We start from the raw sequence: 15390 nt of genomic DNA, 5'->3' as shown, positions 1-15390 counted from the left end.
TGGCCTACAGCAATATTTTTAATTCTTCAAAGGGGATCTTGCGGTGAAGTCCAATGTGGAAAAAAGCTAAGAGGGAGCCACTCTGGTTCACATGATGATGGGGGCTCCACAAACACGCCTCCCTGTTTAGGGACCCCTGAGACCCTCCTCAGAACTCCTTTAGAACAAGCCTCAACAAGGGCATTTAGAGGTTAAGACCGGGACAAGCCACGTACCTCCTTGATCAAGTTGGCCACATAGAGGGCGGTGAGGGGCGTCTGCTCAGCTACTTTCATCACAACCACGTTTCCAGTCGCCAAGGCTGGGCCCAGCTTCCATGCTTGCATCAGGAGTGGGAAATTCCACTGCAACAAATAGCAGCTGCTGTTGAAATCCAAGCTTCCTCAGAGAACTACACTGGGTAGCAGAAGGTGGCAACCCCAGAGGGCAGAAGCAGCACCGAGTTCTCTGAACCCTGCGTTTCCTCCCCTAACGCCATCCATCGTGGTTTTAAGATGGATGGACGAGGCAGGCGGTGCACAAGGATGACAGACTCACATTTATCCGTGTTTTTACGTCCATGACACCATGCTAAGCCCTAATTACCTCCCTAAGACAGGCACTATGCCCACTTCCACTTTTCAGACGGGGAAACTGAGGCTTGGGGGATAAGTGACTTGCCCAAGGTTACAGAATTCACGAGTGGCAGGGCTGAGACTCAAACCAGATTGGCTTTGTCAGAGCCCATCTTCTTACCTGCCACCCAGGCTGCCTTCCAACACCACCCCAGAACCTCTGCAATTAGCCTGGCAGACTGCCAAATCTCAGGGCACCCTGAAGAAACTCCAGGGAGGCTGGACTCACCGGAATAATCTGCCCGCACACCCCCACGGGTTCATGGCGTGTGTAGCTGAAGAAGTCTCCGTCAATGGGAATGGTTTTCCCGTGGTACTTATCAGCCCAGCCGGCATAATACCTTTAAAAAAGAAACGCTCAAGCTCAAATCAATGATTGTCAGGGACCCCTGCAAACCCTGGCAGAAAGAGAAGACTCAAACTGGTCCAGCTGAGTCTTTCTGAAAACTGCCCTTGCTTTTGGCTTATTCAGAGAAAGACAAGTGACTGCGAAGCTCACAGTAATCTAGGTAGCTAACCCTTAAGCCTCAGAATCGCCTGGGGTTCTTGTAAAAAACACCAGATCCCACTTCCAATCTACTCAATCCCACTCTCTGGGGCTCATGCCCAGGAATTAGAATTTTTTTCTTTCTTTCTTTTCTTTCTTTTGAGACAGAGTCTCGCTCTGTCACCCAGGATGGAGTGCAGTGGTGTGATCTCGGCTCACTGCAACCTCCGCCTCCCAGGTTCAAGCGATTCTCTACCTCAGCCTCCCGAGTAGCTGGGATTACAGGCACCTGCCACTATGCCTGGCTAATTTTTTGTATTTTTAGTAGAGACAGGGTTTCACCACCTTGGCCAGATTGGTCTCGAACTCCTGACCTCGTGATACCCGCCTCGGCCTCCCAAAGTGCTGGGATTACAAGTGTGAGCCACCATGCCTGACCTTCTTTGTTTTTTTTTTAAGAAACAGGGTCTTGCTGGGCATGGTGGCTCACACTTGTAATCCCAGCACTTTGGGAGGCCTAGGTGAGCAGATGACGAGGTCAGGAGTTCAAGACCAGCCTGGCCAAGGTGGTGAAACCCCATCTCTACTAAAAATACAAAAAATTAGCCGGGCGTGGTGGCTGGCGCCTGTAATCCCAGCACCTTGGGAGGCTGAGGCAGAAGAATCGCTTGAACCTGGGAGGCGGAGGTTGCAGTGAGCCGAGATCACACCACTGTACTCCAGCCCGGGCGACAGACCGAGACTCTGTCTCAAAAAAAAAGAAAAAGAAAAGAAAAAAAGAAAAAGAAAGAAACAGGGTCTTGCTCAGTTGCCCAGGCTGCAGTGCAGTGGCACGATCATAACTCACTGCAGCCTTGACCTCCTGGGCTCAAGTGATCCTCTCACCTTAGCCTCCTGAGTAGCTGAGACGACAGGCACATGTCACCATGCCTGGCTAATGTTTTCAAATTTTTTGTAGAGATGCGGGTCTCCCTATGTTGCCCAGGCTGCTCTCAAACTCCTGAGCTCGAGTGATCCTCCTGCCTTGACCTCCCAAAGTGCTGGGATTACAGGCTCGAGCCATTAGCACCTGGCTAGTGACTTGGGTTTGAACACGGGTTTGTGACCCTGGAAGAAAGCTAGCTAGGGGGTTGCCAATCTATGCAAGCCCAGGCATTGCACCTTCCCTCCCCCAGATCTATACAAACGCAGTCTACATGACGTGTTTTGCAAGCCCCAGAAGTTATTTCATCAGCACAAAAGCAAAATCCCAAAATTCAGGAAAGCGTTTGGCCCCAACTGGGATGTACCAGGCTGCTCTCTCTGGGGTGTCCTTGCAGAGAGAGTTTTGCAGCCTTGGCACTGCTGACATTTGGGGCTGGAGAATTCTTTGTTGTGGGACTGTCCTGGACATTGTACGATGCTGAGCAGCATCTCTGACTTCTATCCACTAGATGCCAGTAGTACCCTTCCCCTCACAGTCCAGGCTGCCAAAAATGTCTCTGGACATCGCCCAGTGTCCCTGGGGAGGCGTGATTGCACTGGCTATGTGCGCCTGTTGTGAAGGATACCGACTGTTTTCTTTTTTTTTTTTTTTTTTGTAAGACAAAGTCTATCGCTTGTCCCCCAGGCTGGAGTGCAGTGGCGCAATAGATCACTGCAACCTCCGCCTCCCAGGTTCAAGCGATTCTCCTGCCTCAGACTTACAAGTAGCGTGCCCGCCACCACGCCCGTCTAAGTTTTGTATTTTTAGTAGAGATGGGGTTTCATCATGTTGGCCAGGCTGGTCTCGAACTCTTGACCTCAGGTGATCCACACGCCTTGGCCTCCCAAAGTGCTGGGATTACAGGCATGAGCCACCGCGCCTGGCCCAACTGTTTTCTTGTCCAGCCTCTACTCTTATGGCACTGCTTCCTCCCCACCATCTCTGTTTATATGTCATAGGGAGGCAGCCGCTATGTACACAAATGATCTGTCTACCCTTGGCCACAGCTGGTCAGAACCAAGGCCAGCCACTCAGGGTCCTCCCTCAGGAATATGGCATTACAACTAAAAGATGACAGCTTAGCCTGGCTGGAATCAGGCATGGAGGTGCAAGAACAGGTGGTGTGGGCTACCAGGTCTCAACATAAAAACTGGCCCTCGGCCGGGCACGGTGGCTCACGCCTGTAATCCAAGCACTTTGGGAGGCTGAGGCGGGTGGATCACGAGGTCAGGAGATCGAGACCATCCTGGCTAACACGGTGAAACCCCATCTCTACTAAAAATACAAAAAATTAGCCGGGTGTGGTGGCGGGCGCCTGTAGTCCCAGCTACTTGGGAGGCCGAGGCAGAAGAATGGCGTGAACCTGGGAGGCGGAGCTTGCAGTGAGCCGAGATCGTGCCACTGCACTCCAGCCTGGGCAAAAGAGCAAGACTCTGTCTCAAAAAACAAAACAAAACAAAACAAAAACCTGGCCCTCAAAGCCAGTGTCGCTGAGGAGAATGAAGCAAGCAGGGAGGTGAGTGAGACTCAATGGCCTTTTCCATTAGAGACCCCTTGACTCTATCGTCTAAGTTGGGTTACACTGAATTTCTTTTTTTTTTGAGATGGAGTCTCAGTCTGTCACCCAGACTGGAGTGCAATGGCATGATCTCGGCTCACTGTAACCTCCACCTCCTGGGTTCAAGTGATTCTCGTGCCTCAGCCTCCTGAGTAGCTGGGACTACAGGCATGTGCCACTACTGCCTGGTTAATTTTTGTATATTTAGTAGAGATGGGGTTTCACCATGTTCGCCAGGCTGCTCTTGGACTCCTGACCTCAAATGATCCACCCACCTCAGCCTCCCAAAGTGCTGGGATTATAGGTGTGAGCCACTGCGCCCAGCCTCAGTGAATTTCTGGCAGCTCCAACACAAGGGCTCTAACAAAGCTCTTGTTCCTTGGTCATTGAAATGTTTATGGTTGTTGGGCATAGTAACTTGTGCCTGTAATCCCAGCACTTTGGGAGGCCAAGGTGGGAAGATCGCTTGAGCCCAGGAGTCCAAAACTAGCCTGGGCAACATAGTAAGACCCCCGTCTATACAAAAAATTTAAAAAGTATCCAGGCGTGGTGGTGCACGCCTGTGGTCCCAGCTACTTAGGAGGCTGAGGTGGGAAGATTGCTTGAGCCCAGAAGGTCAATGCTGCAGTCAACTATGATTGTGCCACTGCACTCCAGCCTGGGCAAGAGTGAGACCCTGCCTCAAAAAAAAAAATTAAAATTATCAATCAATCGGCCGGGTGCAGTGACTCACTCCTGTAATCCCAGCACTTTGGGTGTCCAAGGAAGGTGGATCACTAGGTCAGGAGATGGAGACCATCCTGGCTAACACGGTGAAACCCCATCTCTACTAAAAATACAAAACATTAGCCGGGCATGGTGGCGGGCGCCTGTAGTCCCAGCTACTCAGGAGGCTGAGGCAGGAGAATGGCGTGAACCCGGGAGGCGGAGTTTGCAGTGAGCGGAGATCGCGCCACTGCACTCCAGCCTGGGCGACAGAGCAAGACTCTGTCTCAAAAAGTAATAATAATAATAATAAATCAATCAATCAATAAAACATTTTTCATTAAACTAAACCCAGAGCTAGTAAAAGGAAGGAAATAATAAAGACTGAAACAGAGATAGACAAAATAATAAAGACTGAAACAGAGAGTATTTTCTTGAATAGAAAAACAATAAAATAAACAAAACCAAAAGTTTGGTTCTTTGAAAACATTCACGAAATAGACAAACTTTAGCTAGGCTAAGAAACAGAGAGAAGACCCAAATAAGTAAAACTGAAAATGAAGACATCACTACAGATCTTACAGAGATAAAAAGGATTATAAGAGAATACCGTGAACAATTGTATACCAACAAATTAGATAACCTCGATAAAATGGACAAGTTCCAAGTGACACAGAAAGTACCAAAAGTGACTCAAGAACAAAATAAAGCATTTATGACTGAGTCACAATTTGTGATATTGAAGGATTTTCCCATGAGCCGGAGTCTAAATGGAGTAGGCTTCTCTGACTCCTGTGATCCTTTTGAAGTTTTGTAATTTATTTGTTTTTCGTTTTTGTTTTTGAGACAGAGTCTCACTCTGTCACCCAGGCTGGAGTGCAGTGGCATCATCTTCTCTCACTGTGACTCCACTTCCAGGGATCAAGAGATTCTTCTACCTTAGCCTCCTGAGTAGCTGGTATTACAGGTGTGTGCCACCATGCTCAGCTAATTTTTATATTTTTAGTAGAGATGGGGTTTCATCATGTTGGCCAGGCTGGTTTCAAACTCTTGACCTCACATAATCCACCTGGCTCAGCCTCCCAAAGTGCTAGGATTATAGGCATGAGATACCACGCCCTGCCCCTTTGGAATTTTTGTAATTTAATTTTTACCTCCTAACAATGTCGCCTCCCCTTTTCCCCTGCCAGAACAAAGAACAGGAAAGCTGAGCCCATACCGGAGACATTTGAGGACCATGTCCAAATCCACCAGGTAGGAGATAACATAGGGCTTGCCATTGTCCAGGGTCTCCAAGGCCTGAGAAGAAAACAAGGTCAGCAGAGATGTGGGTGCAGGAATGAGAGGAAAACAAAGGGCTGACAGAGGGCGCCAAGGCTGGGACTGAGAAGGGCTGGTGCAAGCCCAGGGTGAGAGTCCCCTTTGTGCTGCCAAATATCACTGGCATCTCTGGACTATTGACATGGTCTCTCCAAAGGCAGGGAGGAGGAGGAAGGGGGCCAGGCGGGATGAGGCACCAACTTCTCACTCAGTGATTTCACAAACACACTCTTTTAGCTTCTGCTCTCTACCATATCCAGGTGTTGGGATGGAGACCAGCGTGGAACTTACAGAGCAAAGAGACCGTGCATAATGACACAAGTCCTCAGTCACATGTGTTAAGAGTGCTAGAGGCTGGACATTGTGACTCGCACCTATAATCCCAGCACTTTGGGAGGCCGAGGCGGGTGGATCACCTGAGGTCAGGTGTTTGAGACCAGCCTCGCCAACACAGTGAAACCCTGACTTTATCAAAAATACAAAATTAGCTGGGCGTGGTGGTGCACACCTGTAATCCCAGCTAGTGGGGAGGCTGAGGCAGGAGAATTGCTTGAACTCGGGAGGTAAAGGTTGCAGTGAGCCGAGATCATGCCACTGCACTCCAGCCTGGGTGAAGAGTGAGACTCCATCTCAAAAAAAAATAATAAAAAAAAAAGTGCTAAAAAATAGAAAGCAGGGAGCCAGGCTGCCCAGCCCTATCTAGAAACATCAGCCAGAGATGAGCCCTTTAGGCTAGAACCTAAATGATATGTAGGGGGCAACTGGGCAAAGGGGGTGGTACGATGGCAGCAGGGTGAAGAGCATCCCAGGCAGGTGCAAGTGCTGATGCTCAAAGAGGCTTGGCCATCAAGCATGGGAGCCCAGGCTCAGGAGCACATGTGAGTGTGAGGACTGCAGTGCAGCATGACTCAGATGATGGAACTAGAACAGGCTGGGTCATTTTTTTTTTGAGATAGGATCTGACTCTGTTGCCCAGGCTGGAGCGCAGTGGCGCCACCACAGCTCACTGCAGCCTTGAGCTCCTGGACTCAAGCAATCCTCCTGCCTCAGCCTCCCATGTAGCTAGGACTACAGGCATATACCACCATACTCCGCTAGTTTTTTAACTTTTTGTACAGACAGGATCTTGCCATGTTGCAGGCTGGGTCTTACAGAAAATGTTGAGGATTTTATCCTCAGGATACTGCATGCCATGCAGGGATAAGAGCAGAGTGCCAGGCCGGGCGCGGTGGCTCACGTTTGTAATCCCAGCACTTTGGGAGGCTGAGGTGGGCAGATCACAAGGTCAGGAGATCGAGACCACGGTGAAACCCTGTCTCTACTAAAAATACAAAAAAATTAGCCGGGCGTGGTGGCGGGCGCCTGTAGTCCCAGCTACTCGGAGAGGCTGAGGCAGGAGAATGGCGTGAACCCGGGAGGCGGAGCTTGCAGTGAGCCGGGATTGCACCACTGCACTCCAGCCTGGGTGACAGAGTGAGACTCCGTCTCAAAAAAAAAAAAAGAGCACAGTGCCATGTATAATCTACCTTCTGGAAGGTTTGCTCTGGCTTCTGTGTGAAGAATCAATGGTGGCTCAGAGGAGATTGCCTCCTGGTTTCTTCTCCTCTTGAGCCAGGGAGAAGGCCCACCATGGAGGGGCCCAGGGAGAGGTGTCCATTCCCAGGGGTCTCTCTCCTGGGAAGGCCTCCCTGACACAGCTCCTCTCCCCTCCTCCAGATCCTTCTTGCTTAGCCAAACCCGCCGCATCAAAGGAGACACTAAGGCCGGGTGTGGTGGCTCATGCCTGTAATCCCAGCACTTTGGGAGGCTGAGGCAGGTGGATCACTTGAGCCCAGGAGTTGGAGACCAGCCTGGCCAACATGGTGAAGCCCTGTCTCTACTAAAAATACACAAATTAGCTGGGCATGGTGGCTTGTGCCTGTAATCCCAGCTACTTAGGAGGCTGAGGCAGGAGAATCACTTGAACCCAGGAGGTGGAGGTTGCAGTGAGCCGAGATGTCACCACTGCACTCCAGCCTGGGCGACAGTGAGACTCCATCTCAAAAAAGCAAAACAAAACAAAAAAACAAAGAAGACACTGAAAGGGCTCCTCTGGTTAGTACAGAGGTGCCCCCTAAAGGTGTCCATCCTACGCCATTCCCATCAGTCCCATGTCAGATGTGTGGCCCCTGGCTGTTCACAGGATGCTTGGTTCCTGGCTGTTCACAGGATGCTGCGAGCCCATTCGCCACGTGGGATCTGAGGGGGAGAAGGGCTGAGGACTCACCGCCAGGTAGGTCCGGTCCCGCTCGATCAGATCGGCCAGGCGGTTCAGCAGCCGGCCCCTGTGTGATGCGTCCATGCGGCGCCAAGGTGAGCCCAGCTGGAAGGCAGCCCGGGCGGCCTTCACTGCCTTGTCCACATCTTCCTAGAAAACACAGGAAAACTCAAGCCTTCCTGGAAAACTCAGGCCTTCTCAGTAATAACCAGCTCCGAATACAAACACATCCAGAAGGTCATCAGCACATCGCTGCACAGAAAACCTGCCCCATAAACAATGCTCCTAGCCCGGCAGAGCCCTGATGAGCACCAGACTTCAGCAATGGGGTTGAATAACATGAACGTCCCCTCCTTTCATGAAGTCCTGGTGGGAATGAGAATCCGGATAATTTCTGTATTTTCTTTTTTTTCTTTTTTGAGACAAAGTCTCGCTCTGTCGCCCAGGCTGGAGTGTAGTGGCGCAATCTCGGCTCACTACAACCTCCGCCTCCCGGGTTCAAGCAATTCTCCTGCCTCAGCCTCCTGAGTAGCTGGGATTACAGGCAGACGCCAACACACCCGGCTAATTTTTGTATTTTTAGTAGAGACGGGGTTTCACCATGTTGGTCAGGCTGGTTTCAAACTCCTGACCTCATGATCCGCCTGCCTCGGCCTCCCAAAGTGCTGGGATTACAGGCGTGAGCCACCGCGCCTGGCCTGTATTTTCTTATTTTTAAATTATTTACTTGTTTCTTTGTTTACTTTAGAGATGGTATCTCACTATGTTTCCCCAGGCTGGTCTCAAATTCCTGGGCTCAAGTGATCCTCCCACCTCAGCCTCCCAAAGTGCTGGGATTACAGGCCTGAGCCACTGCGCCCGGCCAAAAACACAAAGTATTTTTACTAAGAGTCTAATTAAAAAATTTTAAACATAATATTATCAGTTTCGATTGGTTCCTACAGTCTATACAATTCAAACCTCCAGAGGAGCTAGATCTTAGGAGACCCAAATTCTACCCAACAAGGTTTCCATCTCTGACCTTCAACTTCCAGGTCTGGAAAGGAGACACTCTATTAGATATTTGCCGAATTCACTTCCAAGTCTATAGTTCTACACTAAGTGAATTAACACCATTGTCTGCAGGCAAGTTTCTATTGAATAATTTACTCGGAATTTTTCATTGGCATCTGTTACTTGTGAAAGTAATACACATATATGGTAAAGCTTTCGCCACACAAAAACATATAAAATAGAAAATGAATCCATCCCTCCCCCAAGGTAAGTCACCAGTTCTCACCTTGTCCCCTTCAGCTACCTGACAGATGACCTCTCCAGTGGACGGATTGACGGTGGGGAATGTTTTCCTGCTGACGGCATCGTGCCATTCATTGTTTATGAAGATCTACAGTGAGAAGGAAAGAAGTTCTTAGGACCAGCTCTCAACCTAATACTGACTACCAGTATTGTAAAGAAAAAAAAAAAAAAAAAACAAGAAAAAGCAAATATGAATTAATTTCAGAGTGGTGTAGCCTAGAAATGAAAAGCACAGGCCTTGCAGACAATCTAGGCCAGAATGCCCACTCCATCAAGTGATCTTGGGTAAGTCATTTGACTTTTCAGTGCCTTGGTTTCTTTAAAAAATGATGAGAATGTTCCTACTTGTTCTACTTATCCATTGCTGTGTAACAGCACCCTAAAACTTAGTGGCTTAAAACTATTTCTTATCTCCTACAGTAGAGTCCCCTGGTTGGGCTCATCTGGGCAGAGTTCCCTTGTGTGGCTACAGTGTGAGGACAGCTGGAGCCACAGTCATCTAACTCTGAGGCTGGATGTGCAAGATGGCTTCTGCACTTACTCGTCTGGCACCACATGGCTGCTTGGGCTTCCTGACTGCATGGCTGGCTCAAGCTAGTCCGACTTCCCACATGGCAGTTGGCTTCCCCTGAGACAGTGTTCCTAGAGACCCAGGTGGAAGCTGAAAGGCTTCCTAAGATCTAGCTTCAGAAGTCACTTGGCCTCATTTCTGCCACCAAATTCTGTTGGTCAAAGTGAGTCATAGGCTCAGCCCAGAGTCCCAGGTTGAGGAGAGAGCCTCCCCTTCTCCCTAGAAGGAATGGCAAACAATTTGCAACCACCTTCATTCTATTCCACTCCCACACAAATTTGTTGGGAGAACTAAATTATTCTTTTCATTGTTTTTTTTTTCTTTTTTGAGACAGGGTCTCACTCCGTTGCCTAGGCTGGAGTGCAGTGGCGCGATCACGGCTCCCTGCAGCCTCTTCCTCCCAAGCTCAAACGATCCTCCTGCCTCAGCCTCCTGAGTAGCTGGGACTCATAGGCACATGCCACTACGCCTGGCTAATTTTTGTATTTCTTGTAGAGACGAGGTCCCTCTGTGTTCCCCAGGCTGGACTCAAACGATACTCCCTCCTCAGCCACCCAAGGTCCTGGGATTGCAGGCGTGAGTCACCATGCCCAGCCTTAGATTATTATTTCAGTCACTCAGCAAATACTTAATGAACACCTGCAATGGGCCAGGCACAGTTCTAGGGCTGAGGACACAGTAGAGCCAAAAGCCAACCAAGACCATGCTCTCGTGGTGCCCAGGAAATAAAGAGGCAATCAAACATGGAAAGCCACCTCAAACTGTACAGATGAAGGTGAAGGGAAGAACAGGATCCAGAGGAGGTGACTAAGGTGGGGAGTAGAGAACTCCAGCCGTGGTGGTAGGGGCAGGTCGCCCTGAGGAGCAGACATTCGACCGAGTCCTGAATGATGAAATGGAGAGGTCCACAGGAAGAGCCGGAGGACCAGCAATCCAGGCTATGGAATAGCAAGTGCAAAGGCCCCAGGGCAGGAATAAGTCTGGTAGATTTGAGAAAAAGCAAAGGTGGCCAGAGTTACTGGTGAACCAGAAAGGAAGTGATAAAAAACGGGGTCAGGGAGGAGGGTGGGTCCCAGGATGGTTCCGCCTCTATAATGTAATTCAGACCAGGCCATCACCCACCCAAGCCACATCTGAAAGAAAGACTTCCTTCCTCATGAGGCCAATGTCAGAGAGCTAAAGCCCCTCCATTTGCTCAGAAGAAGGGTCCTTACCTATTACCTAAAGTCACCTATTAAAGTACAAGGCTGTGCGCGGTGCTCGTGCCTGTAATCCTAGCACTTTGGGAGGCTGGGGTGGGCGGATCACCTTAGGTTCGGAGTTTGAGACCAGTCTGGCCAACACGGTGAAACCCCATCTCTACTAAAAATACAAAAAATTAGCCAGGTGTGGTGGCGGGCACCTGTAGTCCCAGCTACTTGGGAGGCTGAGGCAGAATTGCTAGAACCTGGGAAGCTGAGGCAGGAGAATTGCTAGAACCTGGGAGGCAGAGGTTGCAGTGAACCAAGATCACGCCATTGCACTCCAGCCTGGGCAACAAGAGTGAAACTCCATCTCAAAAAATAAAAATAAAAATAAATACATAAATAAAGTGCCAGAGTTCGCCCTCTGCTTTCCAGGCTCTGGGCGATGGTCTTGGGGAGCGCAGAGAAGACATCTCCCAGCAAGCTGTTTCTTTCGGGCTTGGTAAACCAGTCTCTTGGCAGGGTCCATGGTCACCTCGCCAGTGCTGGGGCAAAGGCTACAGGTGACATGAAGGCAAAGACATTTGCTCTCTGCCTGCCTTCCTTGGGAGTCCCTTTGGCCCCAGCATCCCTGCATGTCCTGGCCCTGGCCCTGGCCTAGAACTCCAGTGAGACATCCGTGGTCACTCTGGGCCAGAGTGTTGGACCATAAAGAATACTGAGCTGCCAAGCAAAGCCTGGAGCGAGGCTCACAACAGGGCTGGGGAGGGGTGGCCAGGCTCACTGGTCAAAAGCAGACATTTGGCCTGGCACAGTGGCTCACACCTGTAGTCCCAGCACTTTCGGAGGCCAAGGAGTGACAATTGCTTGAGCTGAGGAATTTGAGACTAACCTGAGTAACATGGTGAGACCTCCATCTCCACAAAAAATGAAAAATTAGCCAAGTGTGGTTGCGTGCGCCTGTAGTCCCAGCTACTTAGGAGGCTGAGATGGAAGGATCACTTGCTTGAGGCTGGGAGTTTGAGGATGCAGTGAGCCATGATCACACCACTGCCTCCAGCCTGGGTGACAGAGCAAGACCCTGTCTCAAAAAAAAAAAAAAAAAAAAAAAAAAAAAAACCACAAAAAGGAGCAGAGGTTCAAGACAAGAATCTGGGTGGCCAGGCGCAGTGGCTCACGCCTGTAATCCCGACACTTTGGGAGGCCAAGTGGGGAGGATTGCTTGAGCTCAGGAATTCGAAACCAACATGGGTAAAACATGGTGAGACGCTCTCTCCACAAAAAATGAAAAATTAGCCAGGTGTGGTTACATGCCTATAGTCCCAGCTACTCAGGAGGCTGAGGTGGGAGGACCACTTGAGCCTGGGAGGTTGAGGCTGCAGTGAGCCGTGATTGCACCACTGCACTCCAGCCTGGGTGACAGAAAAAGACTCTTGAAAAAAAAAAAAAAAAGAATCTGGACGAATATGGGCTTTTTTTTTTTTTTTTCCTGAGACGGAGTCTCATTCTGTCGCCCAGGCTGGAGTGCAGTGGCACAATCTCAGCTCACTGCAAGCTCCGCCTCCCAGGTTCACACCATTCTCCTGCCTCAGCCTCCCAAGTAGCTGGGACTATAGGCACCTGCCACCATACCTGGCTAATTTTTCTGTATTTTCAGTAGAGATGGGGTTTCACCGAGTTAGCCAGGATGGTCTCAATCTCCTGACCTTGTGATCCACCTGTCTCGTCCTCCCAAAGTGCTGGGATTACAGGCATGAGGGGCTTTTTTTTTTTTTTTAGACAAAGTCTGGCTCTTGTCCCCCAGGCTGGAGTGCAATGGAGCGATCCTGGCTCACTGCAACCTCTGCCTCTCAGGTTCAAGTGATTCTCCTGCCTCAGCCTCCCGAGTAGCTGGGATTACAGGTGCCTGCCACCATGCCCAGCTAATTTTTGTATTTCTAGTAGAGATGGGGTTTCACCATGTTGTCCAGGCTGGTCTTGAACTCCTGACCTAAAATGATCCACCTGCCTTGGCCTCCCAAAGTGCTGGGATTACAGGCGTGAGCCACCGCACCTGGCCGAATATGGGCTCTTTTGCTCCTGATTTTGTCACATGGGACAAGGACCTCACCCGTGTCTTTGTTTCCTCATCTGTAGGATGGGAATCACCCTAGAGCCTCCTTTATAAAGCTGTTTGAGGGTCTGAAGTCTCTGTGCCAAGCATGGTGTGAATGCCCAATGCCGTGACGAGGCAGGGTGGAAACAGAGTACCCCAGGAAGGAGTTGCTCAGGTAAGGGCCTAGCAGGAATCATGTTCCTAGGCTGAAATTTGTTCCGCATAATCTCTATGGTGGAATCCGCAGTTGTGCACCCACAGGAAAGGCTCTTGGCACCAGAGAAGAACATGGGTAAACATTAACCGGGGTTCTGGAGGCCTGCTTGTGTGGTTTCATATTAGTTAGTCAATCGTTAATTTTTAGGGAAATGGCACCCTTCTTTCTTTCCACGGGAGGGCTGGGTCATTTCCATTGTGGGGACAGGTGTGGCAATAAAGAGCTCAGGTTCAAAGCCAGGAGACTGCCAGACGTAAGTTCAAGTTGGACTATGCTGTGCCTGGGCAGCAGGCCCTGGGTGTTTACTCCCCGACTCTGAAAGTCAGCTCATCCTCGAGGTGCCCATGGAGGAGAAGGGAGTTCCCGGGTCTGCCTGCTGGAAGATGGGGGCTCACAGGTGTGGGGGGCGGGCAGGCAGCCTGCAGCCATTGGGTGAGCATCCTTCTCTCCTTCCCCCTGCAGCACAGGCTCAGGGTTCACGCCTCACACACAACTGCCTCACAGCAAAGCACTTGGGTCAGCAGTGTTAGGAGAGTACAGAGAAGCACCAGGCTAGGCTGGGTGGAAGTTGGTCTGGTTGGCCTTGTACTATCCCCAAGCTTCTCCTTCCTCCCCCACCCAGGGAGGAAGTCCACTCAGCCCTCTGTGTGTCATGGACATGGCTAACATTCCCTAGCTACCCCTCAAGAAGCAGCCCCGCACCAGCGGTTCTGTGTACTTGGATTGTTCCCATTTAAACCTCATAGCAAACCTAGGAGGTGAACTTCATCCTCTCCAGTTCACAGCAGAGGATGCTGGGCACAGAAGAGTCCAGTCACTTGGCTCTAGGTCACACAGCAGCAAAGGCAGAGCCAGGATTTGAAGCCAGGTCTTTGGGACTCCAAGGCCTGTGTTTTTTCCTCAGTTCTTCCAACTCCAACCTCCAGCCATAGCCCAGGTCTGCCTTCAAGGAGGTTGGAATTCTGATTCCCGAATCTCCATCTTTATGGTTTACTTACTGACTCAACACAGGTTGATTTCAAATTTTGATTCTGAGCCAGGCACAGTAGCTCATCCCTGTAATCCCAGCACTTTGGGAGGCCAAGGCAGGTGGATCATTTGAGGTCAGGTGTTCGAGACCAGGCTGGACAACATGTTGAAACCCCGTCTCTACTGAAAATACAAAAATTAGTTGGGCGTGGTATCACTTGCCTGTAATCCCAGCTACTCGACAGGCTGAGGCAGGAGAATTGCTTGAACCTAGGAGATGGAGGTTGCAGTGTGCCAAGATTGCACAACTGTACTCCAGCCTGGGCAACAGAGTCTCAAAAAAAAAAAATTTATTCTGCATGTTGTAAAAAGCACCAACCTCAAAGCCAAACAGATCTGGGTTTGAATTTTTTTTAAAGGTGGGTTTTATATTTTTTGTAGAGATGGGCTTTCACCATGTTGGCCAGGCTGGTCCCAAACTCCTGTGCTCAAGTGATCCTCCTGCCTCGGACTCCCAAAGTGCTGGGATTACAGCTGTGAGCCACCATGCCCGGCCTGGGTTTGAATTCTGACTCCATCCCTCACGGATTTGACCCTGGGCAAATCCCTTCACTTCCCAGATGCCTCATCGAATACTTCTGGGGGCCGAAGTGAAGGTTAAATGCAATAACGAGTGTACAGTTCCTAAGCTAGGACCTTGCCCGCAGGGGGTCCTGCAGTGTTCTAGATCCTGCAGCTCTCGTAGCTTAAAGATTCTTAGGAGCGAGGGCCAGGTATATACTCTTTATGTTGTTCCCTGCACCAAAGCATACTAAATTGCCCTGGATTTTAAACTTTATTTTGCAAAGATCAGGAAGTAGGAAGGGGAGAGGTAGGCCAGTCTGGCTAAAACCTCACCAGCCCCACCCCTTCCTCGCTGGGCTGGCCCCTCTGATTTAGATTAGGATCCTGGAAAGACCACTCCCTAGCATGTTTGCCTTTCAAAGCCTAGAATGTTCTCAGTCACCCTTCACCCTTGAATCAGGCTGCATTTTCAACAACCCATCCTCCCTTCTCCACTGATAAGATACACCTGGGTCTGCCGAGTAGGACCCTGGAAACTTCCTCCAGTTTACATTTCCCATTTCCCTTCTCCTAGAGCCAGACTCAGTGG

At 50.1% G+C, this 15390-nt stretch overlaps 1 protein-coding gene across 1 annotated transcript in view; it reads right to left on the bottom strand.

Moving 5' to 3' along the window:
* The window catches only part of ALDH2 (aldehyde dehydrogenase 2 family member), a 38187-nt gene that overhangs the window by 15886 nt on the left and 6911 nt on the right, over window positions 1–15390 (bottom strand). Inside the window, exons 2-6 of the mRNA XM_030821412.1 lie at window positions 9185–9289; window positions 7915–8055; window positions 5548–5627; window positions 844–955; window positions 216–344 (exon numbers count right to left, since the gene is read on the bottom strand). Coding sequence (XP_030677272.1) covers window positions 216–344; window positions 844–955; window positions 5548–5627; window positions 7915–8055; window positions 9185–9289 — 567 coding nt within the window. The remainder of the gene's footprint in view (window positions 1–215; window positions 345–843; window positions 956–5547; window positions 5628–7914; window positions 8056–9184; window positions 9290–15390) is intronic.

This window comes from Nomascus leucogenys, chromosome 10 (genome assembly GCF_006542625.1).
Source record: "Nomascus leucogenys isolate Asia chromosome 10, Asia_NLE_v1, whole genome shotgun sequence".
NCBI lineage: Eukaryota > Metazoa > Chordata > Mammalia > Primates > Hylobatidae > Nomascus > Nomascus leucogenys.
Note: the sequence above shows the minus strand (reverse complement) of the source record. Positions and strands in the feature narration are given on the sequence as shown.